This window comes from Monodelphis domestica, chromosome 6 (genome assembly GCF_027887165.1).
Source record: "Monodelphis domestica isolate mMonDom1 chromosome 6, mMonDom1.pri, whole genome shotgun sequence".
Taxonomy (NCBI): Eukaryota; Metazoa; Chordata; class Mammalia; order Didelphimorphia; family Didelphidae; genus Monodelphis; species Monodelphis domestica.
Genome location: NC_077232.1, coordinates 3,169,335 through 3,190,335, shown reverse-complemented (window position 1 = coordinate 3,190,335; position 21,001 = coordinate 3,169,335). Strand labels below are relative to the sequence as shown.

At 54.3% G+C, this 21,001-nt stretch overlaps 1 protein-coding gene across 5 annotated transcripts in view; it reads left to right on the top strand.

Moving 5' to 3' along the window:
• Positions 1 to 18,395, top strand: part of CTTN (cortactin) — a 34,028-nt gene extending 15,633 nt beyond the window's left edge. The window contains exons 6-18 of one of the 5 annotated variants that reach the window (XR_008912679.1): positions 1,857 to 1,911; positions 2,525 to 2,635; positions 3,112 to 3,222; positions 3,471 to 3,581; positions 4,040 to 4,150; positions 5,400 to 5,455; positions 7,091 to 7,160; positions 8,251 to 8,399; positions 10,015 to 10,107; positions 11,180 to 11,369; positions 12,565 to 12,636; positions 16,581 to 17,666; positions 17,760 to 18,395. Coding sequence is in view for 4 of the 5 variants with exons in the window: in XM_056801170.1 (XP_056657148.1) it covers positions 1,857 to 1,911; positions 2,525 to 2,635; positions 3,112 to 3,222; positions 3,471 to 3,581; positions 4,040 to 4,150; positions 5,400 to 5,455; positions 7,091 to 7,160; positions 8,251 to 8,399; positions 10,015 to 10,107; positions 11,180 to 11,369; positions 12,565 to 12,636; positions 16,581 to 16,717 (1,266 nt within the window). In the remaining variant the exon portion in view is untranslated. Of the gene's footprint in view, positions 1 to 1,856; positions 1,912 to 2,524; positions 2,636 to 3,111; positions 3,223 to 3,470; positions 3,582 to 4,039; positions 4,151 to 5,399; positions 5,456 to 7,090; positions 7,161 to 8,250; positions 8,400 to 10,014; positions 10,108 to 11,179; positions 11,370 to 12,564; positions 12,637 to 16,580 lie in introns of all 5 variants that reach the window. The other 4 variants (XM_056801170.1, XM_056801171.1, XM_056801172.1 and 1 more) reach the window with 4 other exon arrangements.
• Positions 18,396 to 21,001: the final 2,606 nt, after the last annotated feature.

The following is a 21,001-nucleotide window of genomic DNA, read 5'->3' as shown; positions in this document are numbered from 1 at the left end:
CCTTCCTCCTCCAGCCCAAACATTGCGAGAACGGCCCACTTGGGTCTTCCCCATTGCGTGCCTGTTGCCTTCCCTCTCAGCGTGCTTCAGGCATTCAGGCAGGCTCTGCAACTGGTTCTGGCTGAAGAATGGGCCCTTGGCAGCCATCCTCCTCGGGACGGATGGCTCTCGGCTGGGCCAGCTTTGTCCAGAAGGCCCGTCAGTCACGGGGCCCCTCACGAGCCCCGAGCAATCGGCAGGCTGGGCTCAGGGAGGCCCTCTGAGTGGGACTGTTGGGGAGGAGATGATTCACCCGAAATGGAGCAATGGAAGGACCCAGTGAAGACCGCTCTCTGCAGGCCAATCCTAGAGAGAATGTCAGAATTCCAGAGCCAGATGGCTATCAGGATAGCTGGTTGGCTCAGGGAGGCGGAAAGTCCTGGGTTCAAAACTGATCTTTGACACTTCTTCGATGGGTGACCCTGATGCCAGAGCTGTTCTACGACAGGAGGTTGGCGCTTCTTAGGAAAGGATTTGTCATGCTTCATCGAAATCCGGCGCAGCTTCTTCTAGCTCTCCCAGGCTGGAAAACAACCAGCAGCCAAATCCAAATCCAAAACGGTTGGTGCAGTCAGTTTGCAAACCCATCCTGGGGCCACAAAGAAGCAAGAATGGCTGCTTCCCCCCAGCAGGGCTCTGGGCCCAGAGGCTGGTAACGGGATTGACTGGCTACAAATGTGTGTGTGTGTGTGTGTGTGTAAAGAGCATCAGAAGGGAGGCTCTAAGAGGAGCTCTTGGATAACATGCAAGCTGGGTTTTTAAAACAAAGAATACGGAGGAACAGTTTGGTGACCGGTTAGGTCGAGGGCCAGGCCTGGTGCCAGGACGTCCTGGGTTCAAATCGGCCATCAGATCCTTTGTTGCTGTGGGAGCCTGGGTAAGTCACTTCACCTCGATGGCCGTTCTTCTGCCTTGGCACAGATGGTAAGACTAGGAAACAAGAGAGACTGCCTCCTCCCACCATCAATTTCTTCCTGGAAGTAAAAGGGGGGAAAATCGGCCTTCCCGCCTCCGTCCCTTCTTCTTGCCACTTCCTGGATGTAGAAGAGGCGCCGCGGGGAGCCCCTGAGCCGCAAAGCCCTCCCTGAGGGTGAATCCCCGGCGAGGAAACGGCCCTTGCAGCGCGCAGACTTTGGGAGCGCCTTTTCCTGCTCGAGACACACCCCACAGAACAGGGAGATCTTTCCGCACTTGGAAGCCATTCTAGGGAGCTCCTGCGTTCTTGAAGGCGATCGTGCAGGATGAAGTTGGAAGGAAACCCTGAGAAGGGGGAAGCAGGAAGGCTTTGGAGAGGGTTTTCTTGAGAGTCTCATCTTGGTCGCTACATTTGGCCTCCTCGCAGGCCAGCTGAGGGAAGGATGTCCGGCGGAGCTCGGGGAGGATCATCGGCGCGTGTGGGCCGGGCTGGGCTCGAGGCTGTCTGCCAGGGTGGCTGCTGGGCCCCCTTTGGCTCTCCACCTGTGAGCCTGGGGGGCCACGGCTGGTGCGCTGGAACTTAGAGGGAAAGAAAAGGAGCCCCCGAGGCACGGCGGGGAGGGCGGGCGGCGCTGAGTCTCCCGGAGCCCCCCGGCTGGGGCGGGCTGTGACCGTCATGTGCAGGCTCCATGGCTCACCCAGAGGGGGGGCTCTGAGGCTGGACGGGCCCCCCCCCCCCCGGCGTCTGCGCGGCATTATCTCGCCCTGCCAGGCTGGGGGAGCACAGCAGGGACTGGGGCGGGATTTGGACCGCACGGCTGCCTCGGAGAGGGGGGAGGGCCGGGCCGAGGCGCCCTGAACTCTGCGTCCGGAGGGGCTGACGGCCGTCTCGTCTTTCCTAGTCGGCTGTGGGCTTTGAGTATCAAGGCAAGACGGAGAAGCACGCGTCGCAGAAGGGTAAGCTGGAGCCCCTACAGCTGACCCGGGAGGAAACGGGGCTCCCTCTGCATTTCGGGGGCGCTCCCTGCCCAGGGGGTCCCGCTGCTTCTGCAGGCCCGATTTCTCTCCCGTCTTCCCCTTTGGGTCCTTCGCTGCTCCTCTGGCCCGGCCCCTCCATGACCTTCTGCCCTTGGTCAGCCCCCTAGGAAGGCCGCCCCTCCCCTCGCCCCGGCCCCCTGAAAGCAGAGATGGCTGCCTGGAGGAGAACTCTCCCCCCGGCCCCGGGCTTCCCCCATCTCCTTGTAGTCTGGCTTTCACGGAAGCCACAGATTCTGTAGGGCCGTCCCTCGGGCTCTCCACTGGGGGCCCCAAGCCCACGTCAGAAAAGAAGCGCCCCTCGAGGGCCATGAGCAGGTTCCATCCACGCTTGTGTGGGAGACCCTGACAGGCCCCCTGCTGTCTCAGTGCCCCCCCAGTCTCCTCGGGCCCCCCGCTTCCCTGGGCCTCCTCTTCGGGCCCCCCAAATTCCCTGCCTCCTCCTCGGGCCCCCTGCCTCCTCCTCAGGCCCCCCGCTCCCCCGGGCTGTTGTCCCTCTCCGTCTCCGCCATGCTCGTTGTCTCCTCGCACTCAGATTATTCCAGCGGCTTCGGCGGGAAGTACGGCGTGCAGGCCGACCGTGTGGACAAGAGCGCCGTGGGCTTCGACTACCAGGGCAAGACGGAGAAGCACGAGTCCCAGAAAGGTGGGTAGTGGGGGGCGCCCGGGACGTGCGGTTCCGCCCCTCTCTGGCTGTCCGAGCCTCAGGACCAAGTCCGAGGCCATGGGGGGGGGGGGGGGTCAGGTGACGCGGCCAGGGACTGAGGAGCTCCCGGCCCCGCCCCGGCCTCCATCCTCTGAGCCTCCCAGCAGCCCTCGGTTCATTTTTACATGCCGGGATCCCCTGAGCTCCTCAGGGGATCCTGGTTTTCCTCTTCCTGCCGGGTCTTAAGAGTGCCGTGCAGTGGAGAAAGAGCCGGCCTCGGAGCCCAGGGGCCCGGGTTCAGGTTCTGCCTCGGACCTGTTGTGTCTGTGGGCCCCTCTCTAAGCCCAGTCGTTGCCTTGCTGGACGTTCCAAGCAAAACAGCAGCCTTTCTGGAGCTCCCCCCGCGCCCCCCCCCACGTCCCTGCAGAGGGCCTGGTCCTGAGCCGCTCCCTGCGCCGCTCCCTCCTTCCTCCCAGACTACTCCCGAGGCTTTGGCGGCAAGTTCGGCCTGGACAAGGACAGTGTGGACAAGAGCGCGGTGGGCTTCGAGTACCAGGCCAAGACGGAGAAGCACGAGTCCCAGAAAGGTGGGTGCCTTTTCTCTCCCCTTCTCCGCTCTGACCCCGACGGGAGGCGCCCCGAGTCTGTCCCTGCCTCGCCCGGCCTTGAGAGCGGCAGCATGCGTGTGCGTTGGGCGGGGCGACCCTCCTGTCTGGGGGGGGCCCTGGGGCAGGCGGGACGGCCGGCAGCGGGGGAGGGGGTCGTGCCCGCCGTCCGCCCTCTGGCCTGCCCCCGTGGTGCACTCTGACGCATGTGCCTTTCGTTGTGTGTGTAGACTATGTAAAAGGGTTTGGAGGCAAGTTTGGTGTGCAGACAGACAGACAGGACAAGTGTGCCCTGGGCTGGGACCATCAGGAGAAGGTGCAGCTTCACGAATCCCAGAAAGGTACAGCCCCTCCCCCCCTCCCCGGGACGGCCGCTTCTGCTCGCGTGCCCAGGCGCTCCCTGACGGCGGGGAGGCCCCCAGCGAGAGGGTTGGGGGTCCCTTCAAGAAGACGACGGCCAGCGCCGAGGCAGGCCTCCGGGAACGTCCCCCGAGCGAGCTTAGACGTGTCCAGGGAAGGGCAGTCTGTTCCCGTTCATGCCTGTCTCCGTGTGCGTGTATGGCCCACGTGTGTGTCTTTCGCATGTGCCCAGCCGAATCCTCAGGGGAGGAAGCGGCCACAAAGGCTCGGCTGAGCAGACAGGCTGAGCCGAGGCCCTCGTCTGGCCTCCGTTTCCTCCTCCGGGAAAGGGGACGCGGATGGCTCGGCTTGTCGGCCCCCTCCGCGGCCCCGGACGGCGTCTGACCGCAAGTGTGTTTCCCTCCTCGCTTGTCCTCTGCTGTCCTGTGTGGCTCCTCAGATTATAAGAGTGGTTTCGGAGGCAGATTCGGGGTGCAGACCGAGAGACAGGACCCGTCTGCCGTGGGGTTCGAGTACAAGGAGAAGCTGGCGCAGCACGAGTCCCAGCAAGGCACGGTCGCGCGGCCTCGGGCTCCGCTTCGCCTTCCCAGGCAACCCCTTATAGCACGGCCTGTCGGGGCGGAGAGGAGCTGCCAGCCACGGGCCCCGGCCACGGTCCTCGGGTGGGCTTTAGACCAGGGGTGTCCCTGGGGCAGGAAGGTCGGACCGCCCTGAGGATGGGACGAAGCCCGAACAAGCCGGTCAGAAGACAGCGAGGAGCCCGGGGTGGCAGGAAGGGACGGAAGCCATGTGTGTTCGGTGTGGCGTCTTTGTTCCGTCTGTGTTGTTTGTGGAGGAACTAGTAGAGAAATGGCCCGTTTTGGGGACGCTCCATTCGGGGTGCCCCGAGAGCCAGAGCTCCCGAAGACGTTCTAGAACGTTCCCGGCTCGTCTCTCCTAAGCCCTCGCTTTGGTATTGCGGCCGGGCCAGGGGGGTGAAGGGCCTCGCCCAGGGTCACCCAGCCGGGACGTGTCTGAGGCCAGATTAGAACCCAGGACCCCCGTCCCCAGGCCTGGCTCTCCACCCCCCGATGAGCTCAGCCCTAGTGGCGGTGGGGGTCGGCGTGAGGAGCTTCAGGGAAGTCTCTCCCCTTCGCTAGGAACTCGTACTTAGCTTAGGGCCTGGTCAGGGGCCTGGAAAACTAGTAACTTGCTGACTTTGCAGGACAGATATTAGGCTCCCATTATCAGTAGCCCGGCCGAGAGAGGTAAGGGCTGTGTGTCCATCTCCGCAAGTGCATGATGTCAGCCCTCGGCTCTGTGGTGAACGAATCTGCATGGACGTTCCGGCCACACAGCTGCTCCGTGGCCAGGACCCCCCCATGGCCTTTTTCTGCCCTAAAACAATCAAGAAAAATGCCATGAAACTTGGTTTTTTCTGCTCCACACACAAGAGTCAGCGTGAGCCGAGTGCGCTCTGAGGGCTGTGAAGTGAGGCCGTGCTAGGAGGTGGCGCTTGGTGAAGGCCTTCATCCTGTCATTCCTGTCCTCTGCTGTCCTGCCTGGCCCCTCCCCCTTCCCCGCCCAGCACGTGGAGCGCATGCACGCGGCCCTTCCTGCGTCCTGCCTGCCTGTAGACCGAACGTTGGAGGGAGGCCTTTCCGACCCCCGGCCTCCGTCCGGAGCCCCGCCTTTGGGGTCTCCTCGCGAGCCCCCGCATCCTCCTCTGGCCATTTTCGCCATCTCTGTGCATGCGGCTGCTCTGGAAAACGCGCCTCTTTCAAACTGACGCCCCCCGTTCTTCCACTTTGCTGTTGCAGACTATTCCAAAGGATTTGGCGGGAAGTACGGAGTGCAGAAGGATAGGATGGATAAAGTAAGTGTCAGCCACAGTAAAGCGCATTCGCCCCGGCGCTGCCTTCTCCTCTCCAGGCCTGGCACGCCAGGAAATGGTCCACGCTATGGCCCGTGTCTCTGCTCGGATTGTGCCTGCTGCAGTGGCACAATGATAGAGGGAACCGTGGCAGCGAGGGGGCACCGCAGAGCCCCAGGCACAGTCAGGAAGACCCCAGACCAAATCCAGCCTTCTCACATTAGCCACGGGAGTGCCTTGTTCCATTTCTGGGATCAAATCGGCATTTTCCAACCATGTGCTAAGCAGAACCTGATCTGTATCAGTATCTGATCTGCCGGTGCAACCAGGCACAAATTAATTTGCAGACACAAGTGTAGACTTGATTGTTCCTGCTACTTATTAGCTTAGTGGTCATCTGTTCATTGTTGTTCATTCGTATTTCAGTCACGTCCAATTCTTTAGGACCCCGTTTGGGGTTTTCTTGGCAAGGATCCTGGAGGGGTTTGCCATTTCCTTCTCCAGCTCATTTTGCAGCTCAGGAAACTGAGGCTGGCTGGGTGAAATGTCTTGCCCGGGGTCACACGGCCAGTAAGGGTCTGTGCCCAGATTGACCTCAGGAAGATGAATCTTCCTGGCTCCAGGCCCAGCATTCTACCCACCGCACCTTGCTGCTGCTCCTTGTCTGTCAATTAGCAAATATTTTTGAAGCCCTTTCTATGTGCTAGATCCTGTCTGAGGGCTAGATACATAACTCAAAACAATCCCTGCCCTCTGGGAGCTTACTGTCCAGTACCTAAATGTGGAGAACAGGGTTGGGGGCAAGGGAGAAGGGGAGGCGTAAAAGTTTTAGGATTCATGTTGTCTCCGTCCCCTCTTCTAGAACTCACAAACTATTCAGTTTGGGTTATACATGGATTATCACACAAAACATATTTCCATATTTTCATTTTTGTGAGTGAATAATCTTATAAAACCAAACCCCAAATCCTATCCCCAAATAAACAAGTGATAAAAAAAAAATGTTTTCAAATGCCTTTCTGCTCCCACAGTTCTTTCTCTGGATGTGGAGAGCATTCTTTTAAGTACCTCAGGATTGTCCTGAGTCATTGTGATACTCTTATTAGCAAAGTCAGTTACATTCGATTGTGCTACAATGTATCCATCTCTGTGTACAATGTTCTCCTGGTTCTGCTCCTTTCACTCTGCATCACTTCCTGGAGGTCTTCCCAGCTCTTCCATTCATCATTCCTTTTAGCACAGTAGTTTGTTCAGCCATTCCCCAATTGAGGGACCCCCCCCCCCCAATTTTCCAGTTCTTTGCCACCACAAAGAGCACGGCTATGAATATTTTTGTTCAAATAGGTCCCTTCCCATTTTTTTTTATCTCTTTGGGATACAGACACCATCGTGGGATGGCTGGCTCAAAGGTTTTCATAGTTTTAGAGCCCTTTGGGCATGATTCACCCGCCAGAATGGTTGGGTCAGTTCACAGTTCCACCAGCAATGCATAAGTGTGTCCCGATTTTGTCTGGGCTGTTTTTTTTTGAAAGTATTATGTGTGTTGAACATAGAAATAAGGCCAAAGGCTGATTGCTGCTCACGTCAGAGGCAGCCGCATAAGCTTCCTCACCTTTCTTCCTTCTTTTCCTTTCTTAGAATGCCTCAACCTTCGAAGACATTTCAAAGGTTTCATCCGCGTACCAGAAGACCCTGCCCGTAGAGGCTGGTAAGCCACAGCCCTCTGCCTGGGCCCTTCCTGGATGCTCTTCCCTGTAATGTAAAAATGCCCAGTGGCAAGCCATGGTTTGCAAGGGTGACCTTGAAGCAGGAGAGACCCTTTCTGGAGGCAGAAGAAGCTCCAGAACCTTTTTTCTGGAGAGAATTTGAAACTATTGATGTGAGGAATGGAAGCATATCTTGTCCCTGCCCATGAGGCTATCTGTCCCTGGTCAGTTAGTCAGTCCAGAAATATTTACTTATTTTTAACCTCTGACCTTCCATCTTAGAATCCATGTTGCAGCAAGGTCAGGGCAGTGCCCAGGAAGTATCTGAGGCTTGAACCCAAGACCTCCTGGCTCCAGGGTCTGCCTCCCAATCCACTCGGCCTCCTGCCTGCCCCCAAGCATATCCTTATTAAGACCCTCCTTTGTGCCAGGGACTGGGCCAAGCTTTGGGGACTCAAAGAAAGGGAAAAGCTTCCTGCTTTCAAGTAAGTCGCGATCTAATGTGGCAGACAACCCGGCAACCATGATGTATAGTGTGTGCATGTTGTGTCTGCGTGTTGTCTGTGTGTGTGCGAGTGTCTGCGTGTTGTTTGTGTATGTGTGTGCACGAGTGTGTGTGTGCGTGTTGTTTGTGTGTGCGCGCACGTGAGTGTGTGTGCAAGTGTCTGTGTGTGTCTTGTGTTGTCTGTGTGTGTGCAAGTGTCTGCGTGTTGTCTGTGTATGTGTGCGCACGAGTGTCTGTGCGGGTGTCTGTGTGAGCGCGAGTGTCTGTATGTGTGTGCACGAGTGTCTGTGTGTGTGCGGGTGTCTGTGTGTCTGTGTGTGTGCGTGCGTGCGTGTGTCTGTGTGTGTGCGTGAGTGTGTGTGTGCGTGCATGTGAGTGTGTCTGCGTGTGTGCAAGTGTCTGCGTGTTGTCTGTGTGTGCGAGTGTCTGCATGTTGTCTGTGTATGTGTGCGCGCGGGTGTCTGTGTGCGTGCGAGTGTCTGTGTGTGTGCGCGCGCGAGTGTGTGTGTGTGCGTGCGTGCGTGCGTGCGTGCTCCCGCGAGCCCTCTTCTGTGGATCAAGGAAACAGACTTTGTTTCTCCCTCCAGCGAACAGCAAGACCAGCAACATCCGAGCTAACTTCGAGAACCTGGCCAAAGAGCGCGAACAAGAGGATCGGAGGAAGGCCGAGGCCGAGAGGGCCCAGAGGATGGCCAAGGAGAAACAAGAGCAGGAGGAGGCCCGCAGGCAGCTCGAGGTCGGTGGCGCCTCTGCGGGGCTGGTGAGGCCGGGCCTGGGCCGGGGCAGTGGGTGGAGCCCCTGCCCCGGACTGCGCTGCTCGCTTCTTTTTGAACCCTCACTTTCTGTCTCCGAGTCAATACTGTGTGTCCGTTCCACGACGGAGGAGCCGTCAGGGCTAGGCAGTGGGAGTTAAGTGACTTGCCCAGGGTCTCACAGTGAAGAAGTGTCTGAGGCCAGATTTGAACCCGGGACCTCCCTCTCCAGGCCCAGCTCTTTCTCCGCTGAGCCACCCAGCCACAGCCCCTGGGCCTTCTCCAACACCGGCACAGACTTAGAAGAGTCTGGTGCCGAGGCCGCGCGGCTGTGCCTTAGCGGCCTTCTTTAGAGGCCGGGCCGGGGCCCAGTGATTTCATGATTTTTTCATTGGATTTTCATTCTCATGCGGTTCCCCCGTTGGGGCCGGACTCGCACTCACTTTCCAAATCTTGATCCCCGCAAAAAGCGCAGCCAGAAAGACTTGTCCGGGCGGGTCTCCCCCTGCTCGTCTTTGGGATCAGCGGATCCGAGGGTCTGCGCCCTTCTGTGGCCTCGAGATCCACATTGCCCTCCGAGCGGTCGATATGATGTAGAGCTCGGAGTCAGGAAGGACCCAGGTTCGAATTCTGCCTCTGACGTTCGCTGGGGGGCCCGAGCAAACCCCCCAAGCCCAGTCCGATGCTGCCTCCTTGGCTGCCCGTATTCGAGGGGAGCCCCGTCCGTTCTCCCACCTCCCTCCTTGCCCCCCGTCTCTGCCAAATACTTGGCCGTCTTCCTGTGTGACGGTCATTTTCTCTGAGGCCCAGGGACAAGCCGGGCCTCAAGTCTGTGCTTCCCCCCGACCGTGGGACCCTGCGGTCAGTGGTCTGTCCTGGGAGTCACGTGGGGCCTGGGCGGGGGGCAGTCCTGGACTTGGCAGAGGGGAGGCGGCGGCGGCCGTCCCGGAGAACCACGACGCGTTTGGGGGTTTTCTTCCTCCCGGAAGATTGCTCTGCCGGTCCAGGCTGCGTGTCTGGGTGGGCCGCGGGCCAGAGACGGCCCCGAGGGACTCTGGCCGGGCCGACGTGCCCTCAGGCAGCCTGTGACCCGGCTGGCCGGGCGGCCGAGCCTTCTTCCTTTCGGCTGCCTGGTGCGGGCCGGGCGGGGCTCTGGTTTTTCAGGCCTGACCCTCCCCCTCTGTCTAGACTCTGCCCAGAACTGTCCGGCTCAGCCTGCCCCTTCCGGCCCCCCTCCGCAGACTCCCCGCAGCACCAAGCTCAGTCTTATCGGGGCGAGGTGGCCCCCCTGCCCTGTTCCTAGCTGAGCTCTATGGCCTTCCCTGCGGCCTGGGGCTCTGCCACAATCCCGCCCTCTGTCTGGGAAGGTCCTGCTTCTCCTTGGCCCAGGCCCCGGGCTTCCCCTCGGCAGGGCTCGGCTCCCGGTGTTACGGGGGGCTTCCGAGGTACCCGCACGCCGAGTCGTCCCCCCGGGCGTTCCTGCCCTCGTTTGGGGCTGCCTCGAAGCTCCGCGCTGGAAGGATCTGCCCTAAAGCCATGCTGGGAGCCTGGGCCGGGGGACGGCCGCCTTGCTGACAGCCCCTCGTTCTTGAATTGCAGGAACAGGCCAGAGCCAAAAAGCAGACTCCGTCTCCCTCTTCCACTCCTCAGCCACAGGCCGACGAGAGGCCTCCCGCCAGCCCGGTCTATGAGGTCGGTGTGTAGCCCACCCGCACTGGAGAGCTTGCGGGGTGCTGGATGCGCTGGACCCTAAGCCTCTGCCCCTGCAGTGCTGGCTGCCTCAGTTTCCTCGCCTCCTTTCCCCTCGCGCCGGGCCGGGCACTGCAGCGTGTGCCATAGCTCCGACTGCTGGCAGTGCCATCCCAGGGCCCGTTTTCTCCTTAGTGGCCGCAGTGGACGTGGTGCCAGAAGCATCAGCGAAGCGCTTCTGAGGCTTCAGAAGCTGGGCTAGGCTTGAGGGGGACCAGCAATACCCAAACCCCTGCCCTCGGGGAGCTCGCATTCTGCTGGGGGAGAAAGCTCGCGCCCAGGGGCAAAATAAATAGCCAAGATTGGGGGCTTTGAGCAGAAGAGGCACTACCTACCAGCTGGAGCTTCAGCCTCATCCTGAAGGCAGCGTGGGAGGCAGCCGGGGGCACTGCCCGTGTTTGGTACAGGGCGGGCACGGAATAGTATAAAGTGGTCCCTTCCGTCCAGGAGTCTACGGACTCTTCGGGGACAAACGTGGATGCAGGGCAGAGGCCTGAGGGGGGCCTGGCCTGGAGGGCAAGCTTTGGGGCTGGCATCCCACAGCAAGACTGGGTGTCTGTTCCCCTGTGGCACTGCCCACGGGTCCCAGAAAGTTTCTTTGCTTTATGTGACATGTACAAATCCATGGGAGTTTCAGGGGACCAGGGGTCCTGGGACTCTTCATGCCCCCAAGACCTTCTCCCCCTTCCTTCCCTCTGTTCCTGGGACCTCCAGAAGAAGTCTGGGTGTTGCTGTTGCCAGTGGGCATTGTGCTTCCTATTTTGAACACATTCCAGCCAGTTCAAATGAGGAAGACCTGAATTCAGATCCCAACTCTGATGTGCACTTAGCTGTGTGACCCAGACCAAGTCACTTCCCCTGTCTGCCTCAGTTTCCTTTTTTGGGGATGATAATAGCCCCTACCTCCCAAGAGTGTTAGGAGGAGAAAATAAGATGTTCTAATATGTCTGAAGTGCTTTGCAGACCTTTCTGATGAGGCTGATGTCACAGAGGTTTTCCTCTAACTCTTCCCTAGGATGCTGCGGCCTATGAGGCTGAGCCACGGTACAAAGGCCATTCCCCAGCCTATTCTGAGCCAGAGCCAGAGTCCACCGAGTATTCCACTGTGCAGTCAGACTATCAAGAGGCAGCTGACCAGCAGGACCTGGCACAGGAGTCTGAAGCCGTGTATGAGACAGCCGAGTCCCTGGCTCAAAACCAAGCAGGTACGGAAAGGCGGGAGATCACAGAGTCCTCACTGCATGCCAAGCTGGCACCAGGATTGCTGGCAATCACCACTGCCCAGGAAAGTTCACCAGGTCTCCTTTGCATCCTCCCACATGCCTTTGGCAAGGCCCCCCCCCCCCCCCCCCCAGGGAGGTTTGCGCTGCTCTCAGAATACTTTGGCTTTCCCTATTGATCGCTGGGCTCTTCAGGAACTATTACTTGTGGTTGCTCCCCTCATAGGATGCCAGGGTACTGGTTGTGCTTTCATGATCTCAGTCTTAGGGTTGAGAGCAGCCCTGGCCGTGGCCCAGCGCGGAGCCAGGTTCCCTGGGGGAGCCTCTCTCCAGATGGAGCTGCTGCCCTAGCTTGGTCTGGGGGCAGGTGCATTGAGCTGAGAATGGGACTGGAGGGACAACTGGTGGGGAAGCAGGTCTGGCCAGAAGAGGGGCTTTGCTGCTAGGTCTGTGGCCTTGTGCACAGTATCTAGAGAAGGTGTCACCAGTGAAGAGAAGGGAGCCCCCAAGGGGATCAGGAATGGAGCCCTGCAGGTGGCCCAGAAGGAAGTCAAGGATTTGGAGAGACAAGAAGTGAGGGGAGATAGGATTCCAGGCCTGGGAATCAGCTAGGGCAAAGGACTAGATGGAGGAGAGATAGGGACAGAGGAAGGCTCATTTGGCTGGACTGTAGCATAAGGGAATGGTAGCAAATTATAAACATTGGACAGGCCTCAGTGGCTAGAGAGCCAGGCCTGAAGATGAGAGGCTCTGGGTTCAAATCTGGCCTCTGACACTTCCTAGCTCCGTGGCCCTGGGCAAATCACTGAACTCCCATCACCCAACCCTTACCACTCTACTGCCTTGGAACCAATACTTAGTATTGATTCTAAGATGGAAGGGAAGGTTTAAAAATGTGGAAGTTTCAGAAACCATGCGGAGGAGCCACATTTGAACCTTGAGGTCTTAAGAAGCTACTAGAATTCATGGGAAAATGTGGGAACATGGTTATATCCATGCTTACAGCATTCTTGCTGGTGCCCAAGTGGAGAATGGACTGGTGGTTCCATTTGGCCTGATAGAGTCCCCTCCTATAACAAAGAGCTGAGGCTTATTTTTAAAAATTAAAATAAATCAAAAAAATATTTTTGGTGAATTTCTGAATCATTTCCATTCGTGTTCCTTCTTGGCTGAATTTTAGAAGAAAATACTTATGACGAATATGAAAATGACCTTGGGATCACAGCCATAGCCCTCTACGATTATCAGGCTGGTAAGCAAAGCTCACAATGTTTGGGGCTCGGGCTAGGGAGGGGGGTCAGGAATGCTTTCATTTGCTTAAATTTATTTTCTCCTTGATGGATCTTTTTCATTAGCTATATATGTGGGCAATTGTGGCTTTTGTTTTTGTTTTTCATTAAATTGTCCTGTTTCTAATCAATGAAAATCTACCCTTTCTCCTTTCCCCTCTGGTTCCCCAATTGAACATTAAAGAAAAACAAACCCTCTGCTAGACATGTGTAATCAATCAAAAGGAATTTCTGCATTGAAAATATTATTCATAGACATGTTTGTATAAATACATATGTGTATATAGGTATACACATATACCCATACACATTCATAATTCACAAAACTAAATTCTTTATTTTGACTGCTTTTAGCTCACACACACACCTCATTGTGCCCTCTGAGTCTTCCTTTCTCATATGGTGAGACTCATCATTAGTCCTTTAGAATCATAGTTGATCTACGTGTCTGTCAGAGTTCCCAGTTCTTTCAAACTTGGTGGTTTTTACAGCATCCTCGGTATCATTTACATGTCCTCCTGGTTCTGCACACTTGCTTCTGCATTGGCTCATATACATAGGTCTTCCCCAGTTTCTTTGATTTTCCTTAATTTTTTCATCCTTTTAATTTTGTTTTATAGTTTCCTGCTACCTTGTGAAGTCACTTGCTTCTAATTGTTGTATTCTGGTTTTTAGAGACTGAATTTCATCCCTGCCTTTTTGGTCATTATTCTTCTGGTCTGATTTTCTTTGGAGGTCATCTTTAATCTTCTTTGCCTCATTTTCAAGCTGATTAATTTTGGCTTTCAAGACACTATTTTCTCATTTTAGTTCAAGTGCCTCTATTTCCAGATGACTTATCTTGCTTTCTAAGTTCTTTTTCCAGTTGTCTTCAGCCTCTCTTAATTGTGTTTTGAATTGTATTTTGAGTTCTTCCAAAGCCTGTGTCCAATTTGCTGGAGTTTCTGTGTTTTTGCTTGGTGTTTCTTGATCTTCCTCAGTTACATTTGCTCTTTGTTCATTGGCCGTATAGAAGCTGTCAATTGTAATTTCTTTTTTCTTTTTCTGTTGTTTGCTCATATTTGTCCCTTCTTTTCCCCCTGTAGTCTTGCTCCTCTCATTATGTGCCAGATCTGTGGGTTTGGGCTTTTCTGTTGACCTTCACCCTTGGAGCTTAGCAAGGCCTCTCAGAGCAGTCTGTGGGGGAGGGGTATTTGATCTTGAGCTTCCCTGCCCTCTGAAGGCTTGATAAAATTAAGCCCAGCTGAGTTGAACTTGCGGAGCTGGATGTGCCCTGAGGCCAAAACCTCTGGAAGGGAGGGGGGCAATATGGAGTGTCCTAGCTGCAATTAGGCTGCCTTCTTTGAGATTCTCCTCCAGCTACCTCCCCACAGGCTGTGTTCTATGTCCTGAGCCCGGCACAGCTTTGCCTGCAAGGTACTTCCTCCAGGCTAGTGCCCTTGTCTGCCCAGAGATTCCAGCCACTGTTGGAGGCTCAGTACTGTAGATGGAGGAGGGATCCTGGAGCCTTCCTTCTTCCTTCCCTGAGTGTTCTCGAATTCAGACTTTTTGGGGGCATACATTTTAAGTTGAGTTCAATAGGAGGGTTCCTTAGCTCTGGCCTGTTGTTAGATTTGGTTTTCAGTCCTCTAGGAGCATTTGGTTTTTAATTGGTGAGGAAGTGTTTTCAGAGGTCTGAACTCTTGCTGCCTCTATACTGCCATCTTGACTCCACCTCTCTCCCCAGTTTCTTTGAAACCATCCCCCTCGTCATTTCTTATAGCGCAACAATATTCCATCCCCTTTGTGTGCCATAACTTTTTCACCCATTCTCTAGACTTTGACTCTTTGCCTCCTCCAAAAGAGCTAGACTTTTGTAGATCTTTAGAGTTTGTTTTCCTTACAACTAATTCTTCCTTTAATCCTCCTATCTTCTTAATTCCTCCCTTTCCCTTTTATTTCTCTGTTGAGCAAAATGCATTTCTCTGCCCATCTTTGTGTATATACTTACATCCTTTGGTCAGATCTAAGGAGACCAGGCTTCAAGTGTCAGCTTCTTCCCCAAACTTTTTGTTTGTACAGTTGTCTACTTCCATACCCAGTTATGGGAGATAATTTTCCCTGACCTTCCCCGACCTTTCCCAGTATATTTCCTTCCCTCTTTTTTTTAATTCTTTTTTTAAGCCCTTACCTTATGTCTTAGAATCAATACTAAATTTTGGTTCTAAGGCAGAAGAGGAGTAAGGTCTAGGCAATGGGGGTTGAACAATTTGCTCAAGGTCACAGAGATAGAAAGTATCTGAGGGCAGATTTGAACCCACAACCTGCAGTCTTTAGGCCTGGCCCTCTATCCACTGAGCCAATAGCTACCCCTTTTCCATTTCCTTTTTAAAGATCATCAAGACATAACAGAACCACTCCCAGAACCCACTCTTTCTACTTGAACCCCCTCTCTGACCCTTAATGATGAGAGAGTTCAGAAGGGATGCATGTTTCCTCATATCTGAATGTAAATAACTTGTCTTGGTTTTAGTCCCTTATGACTTTTTGTTCATGTTTACTTTTTAATACTTCTATATTGGTGAAACATTTGTATGTATTGCTCTAGTCTTTTCATCAGAAATGCTAGAAACTTTTATACTTCCCTAAAATTCATTTTGGGTTTTGTAGGATTATACTCAGTTTTGCTGAGTATGTTATTCTTGACAGTAAGCCATCATCCTTTGCTTCTGTAATCTTGTATTCCTAGCTCTGCCCTCTTTTATGGTGGTGGCTGTTATATTGTGCTATCCTAACTGGGGCTGCTTAGTATTTGACTTTTTTTCTACTACTTTACTATTTTTTTCTTTGACCTCAAAGCTCTGCATTTAGGCTATGATGATCCTGGGAGTTTTCATTTAGAGTGTCTTTAAGGAAGTGACCAATTGGTTCTATTTTCTCTTTGCCTCTTGATTCCAAAGCAATTTCCTTTCAAGATTTCTTGATGTTGAGGCTCCTTTTTGGGGCTTTCAGGTAATCCAATAATTTTTAAGATATCTCTCCTTGATCTGTTTTCCAGGTCAGTTATTTTTTGGTATATCTAACATTTTCTTCTGTTTTTTTTTCTTCACACTTTTGACTACTAATATTTTCTGTTATTTGATGGAGTTATTGGCTCTTGTTTTGTCTATTAATTTTTGGGGAGTTTGTTTCTTCATCAAGGTTTGATACTTCTTGTGCTGGCTGTTAATTCCCTTCTAGCCTTTCTTCCAAAGCTCTCATTTCTTTTCCATTCGCCCCCCCCCCCCCCCCCATGCTCTTATTTGATTTATTTTAAAAATCTGTTCTTTTTAAGCTCTTCTTTTATCTCTTCCAGAAATTTTGATTGAATTCGTTTCTAAACTGCATTTTTCTTGGAGGCTTTGCTTGTAGATGTTTCAGTTATTTTCTTCTTTTGGCATTGTGTCTTGAATTTCCTTGTCATCTTAAGAGCTTTCCATGGTGGGATCCTGTAAGTGTTTCCTCCTTTCAGTTTGCTTCCAATCATGTTAGGACGGACTTCGTTCTGTACACTTCTAGAAGGAAGGTCTGGCCTGGTCCTAGAACTATTTTCTTAGGATATGGAGTATTGCATTATTCCAGTACCTCAGCCACAGTTTAGGCTGGGACCCATGAACTTTCAGTGCCCCCAAAGGGGTCCGATGCAAGGTTAAGTGCGATCACTGCCTGTATTTTAACTTGAGGTCCAGGTTGATTCTTTTCTGGCTTATTGCCCTGATGGCTTCAGGGCTGGACAGGATGGGTTAGCCCAGTGGTTCCTCATTGGGGATCCAGAGACCAACCTGAAATGGCCCCTGTCCTGGAGGAGATCAATTTCGACTGGATTGGGCGGGGCCTGGATCAGTCAGTGACATTCATCCATTTCCTTTTGCCAATTTCTCTATTTTAGCTGGTGACGATGAAATTTCCTTCGATCCCGATGACATCATCACCAACATCGAAATGATCGATGATGGCTGGTGGCGAGGCGTGTGCAAAGGCCGCTATGGGCTTTTCCCAGCCAATTACGTTGAAGTGCGACAGTAGAGAGGACGGTTTCTCATCAATGCCTTAATGCCATAGTCTGCAAACCCTGATTTCTACACTACAAAATCATGCTTTGGGGAGGATGACGAGGGGGAGATACTCCATATTGCTTTTATATTTAATACTTTTGCTGATGCTCTGAAGAATGTTTAACCCTCAGAATTTGCTAATATATTATAATCATGTTTCCTTGGAGGACTCGGGTGAGGGTGTTGAAGCATTTACAGCCTTTTCCTTTTTGCCAAATCAAGTGGTTGTTACAAGAAGCCGTGCCCAGGACCTTTTGTTTTCAGGCGGCAAACTGTGGAGGCCTTTGTATCGGGGAGTGGGGAGCGGCCAGACAGAGCCACTGAGGAAGCCCTTCATCCCCTGCTGCTGGCAGCTGCAGCGATGACCTGCCGCGGGTCTCACCGGGGAGTGTCTGGTTCCTTGGAGCCGGAGGGGTCACTGAAGAACTGTGCAGCCTCGTCACAAGGCACATCCCTCCCCCAGCTTGGACCCTTCCTTTCTGACCGTCTCCACAGGCGCCCAAGGACGGAGCTCTGAGTTTGGGCTTCTTTTGGTTTGTAGTTGTCATTTCCGACCTTCTCCGCCCTCTTCGCAGAAATCCCAGCTCCGGGAACCTGCCCGTCCTTCTGCTTCCTTTAGGATCAGCTCGTTCCTGCAGGTGACGCTCTTCCTGCCCCCCGACCACTCGTCTGCCTCATCATCTTTTCAATGAGGCTGCTGGGATATGGCCGTCGGATGATGATGGAGACAACGATGTTCACCCTTTGGGGCTGACGTCTCTCCTAACACGAAAACCTCCATAGAGCAGCAGCTGCTGGACAAGACTGCTGGGTGGTAACCATTACAGCCTGGGGTGTGTGTGTGTGTGTGTGTGTGTGAGACGAGAGACGGACAGACAGAGGGAGGCTCAGTCACCCTACTTTTCTGCCTGTTGAGAGGGGTGTGTGTGTGTGTGTGTGTGTGTGTGTGTGTGTGTGACACGAGAGATGGACAGAGGGAGGCTCAGTCACCCTACTTTTCTGCCTGTTGAGAGATGTGTGTGTGTGCGTGTGCATGTGTGTGTGTACGTGTGCGTGTGTGTGCGTGCGTGTGTGTGTGTGTGACACGAGAGGCAGACAAACAGAGAAGGAGGCTCGGTCGACCTGCTTTTCTGCCCCACAAAGGCAGTCACCTCCCTGATCTGTTCACCAGACTGCCCTTCCCACTGTTGCTCCTTTCGCCAACACCATGCCATGGGTTGACATGATAACCTCAAAGAGAAGTCTGTGTCCCTACCAAAGACAGCAGTGGCTGCCCACGGCCATGTGAATTGGCTGTTGTGGTCAGCTGTGCTGGCCCAGCAAGACTGAGGAAGAGAAGCCGCTTCGGAATCTCAGCAGTGTGGACCAACACAGTTGGGAGTGAGCCGCGAGGTGTGTAGAATCTCCCTGAAATCCTTGTAGAAACGCCTTGGTTCTTTGGGATGATCCTCCCGCCGTCGATGTCACATACACATCCAGTCCTTCCCCCGCCCAGTTTTCCTTTCTGTATTGGTCCAGCTGGCCCAGGATTGGGCTGGGTTTTGTACTCCCTTTATTTTATCCTCCTTTGTCTAAGACTCTTCCTAGGTAGGATTTTTTCGGTTGATGTTGTTCATTAAGTATTCAAAATAAACTTTTGGAATCCCGTGGCCCTCGTTGGGGACTTCATTCCTTGAGTAAAGGGGCTCAAAGGATTTTTGGTAGCGCCGCCTCCGGGGACATGCGTGACTGTGCCTTGGATGCTGTGGCCCAGGCACTAGATGGTGCGCCATATTAGTAGAGGCTACAAAATGGAACCCGGCCTCCATTCTTCACACACCAAGGCCGTGGAGGTGGAAGTGGCACGGGGCCACTGACGTAGTAAACATGGAGTTGGAAGGACCTGGGTTCGGCCCCTACCTTAGACACTTCACTAGCTGTGTGACCTTGGGCAAGCCACTTACCTGAGGATCTTAGAGTTGGAAAAGACCTAGAGATCGTTTAGGCCAACTTCATTTTATACATGAGGAAACCAAGGCCAAAAGAGTTTAAGGAAGTGGCTTGTTAACGTGAGCCCTCCCTCCCTTTTTGGTTTTCGTGTCCCTCCTCTTCCCTTCCACCCTCTGCCAACCTTGTACCCAATACTCTGTAACTTGGGCCACTTGGATGTTCCTTAAACGAAACTCTCCATCCCCCACTGGGCGTCTTCTGTGGTTGGCCCCCATGTCTGGACGTGTCCTTCCTCACCTGCTTCCTGGCTTCCCTTCCTGCCCCTCTGAGATCAGCCCCGATTCCCTCGTTTACGTGGCTGTTCCGATGTTGTCTTCCCCACCATCTGGGAGCTCCTTGAGGTCAGGGCCCGAATTGCCTGCTTTAGCGGCCCCAGAACTTGGCCCGGTGCCCGGTGGTGTGTAGGTGCTCCACCCATGCGTGCTCGCTCGCCATGAAGGGCTTTGCAGAACGTAAGTGCAGGAAATAGCAGAGGGGCAAACTCGTGTGGGAGCAGGAAGCTGACCAGGGCATTTGGGGCTTTTCCTCGTTTCGGGGGGAAGTCGGGGCCTGAGACTCACATCTAAAGGTTGCATCCCCAAAGCGCCTCATTGAAGGACGACCCTTCCAGTGCAGGGAACCTGGGAACCAGCAGCCTTTCCTCAGGGCTGGTGCCCAGAAGCCCCCACGGTCTCGGGTGCAGTCTGCGAGCAGACCGTCAGACCTTTCTCAAGCCCCTCCTGTGTGCCAGGGATCCTCTCGGCCTCCTGAGCATCGTTCTGCTCCCATCTTAGACCTGGGCCTTGGCTAGACGCCCGACACTCGGGCGACCTTGTGCCAGAGTCGTGCCGAAGCCTTTGCGCTCCATGTGGGGCTGCTCCTTGATGCGGGAGCTTCCTGTGCGCCAGAGGGACGCACCTGTTGGCAGGTGGGTGGCTCTGGTGGGGCTGACCTGTTTGGCCCAAAAGTATGAAAAGGTCTTAAAGGAAAAGAACGGGATGGTCAGGTGGCTCAGGGGTTAAGAGCCAGTCCTAGAGAGGGAAGGTCCTGGGTTCAAATCTGGTCTCTTGTTATAGGAAATAGAAACCCTTATTGATCTATATTGGTAGCACTGGTCGTTATAGGTATTGGTAGACTGTTAGGTTAAGGGCAGTCCGTTGTGGCTGATGTGGGCAGTTGAAGGAAATCCTGCTCAGATGCATTATATGAAGAAAACTTTATTGTAACGTGGGAAAGGGAAACGGAAAGGCAAGTACAGCAGCTACCTTTCCGTATAGCTAATCAGTTACTCATCTCGCCGGAGACTCTTCTTGATCGCCAGAAGGTCACCCTCCTTAAATCTGCAGCCTGACCAAAACAATCCTCTTACTCAGCCCGTTTCCGAAAGGATGGACCGGATACTACTAGGAGGCCGCCAGCTTCTCTCCAGTCAGCTGCCCTCTGCTGCCCCCAGAGGAGTCCTGAAGCACCGCCCAGGAACGCCTCTGCTTCCCAACCTTCTTCCATATCAAGATGCTTCCAAAATCCTCCTTCACCAAATTCCTCAAGGATGATCCCAGGAAAACCAAAAGCGACCAAGCTCCGAGGCTGTCCCCCAAGAGTGTCGTCTCCCAACTGCCTTTCCTACAGCTCTCCGGAAAAGTCTTCCTCCGACCTACTTGGAATTCCACGGCAATCTTAGAGAAAGCTCCGTCTGGCAGCGATGATCTAGCCTTAATTAGGTTAATTAGCACATAACTCATTGCATGGCCTGACCCTGGGACAGTCCCTGAGCCCCCAGTGCCTCGCCTGGACTCGGCCTTGGCACCGAGACTCCATGTGGATTCTAAGATGGAAGGAGAAAATGAAACAAAATGGGGCCGAGAGACGCAGGAGCCCCTTCCCCAAAGTCACTCGTGGGTGAGCTCCAGGGGGACCAGCGCCTGCCCTGAGGGCTCCTCTTCCGCCTTGCTTGCCCAGCTGGCGCCAGCCCTCACCTGTGACTCGCAGAGAGCAGCCGGTGTGGGACTCCGGCCTCTGCCTCCGCTCACCGTCACGTCAGGTCACGCCATCCCATGTTACGGACCTTTGTTAGCAGCGCTTGGGACGCCTTCATCCGCCCTGAATGCTTGTCTTGGGGAATGCGGGCTCCATCCGGGGCCTCCTCTGCGGCCGAGCTGGGAGTCTCTAAGTGCACCCGAGGACGCCAAGGAGGCTTAGCCTGCTCAGCCCACGGTAACCTTCTCTAGACCACATCCTGCTCCTGCTGCTCGCATCAAGGAGGTCTCTAGAGCCAGAGGAGCAGGGC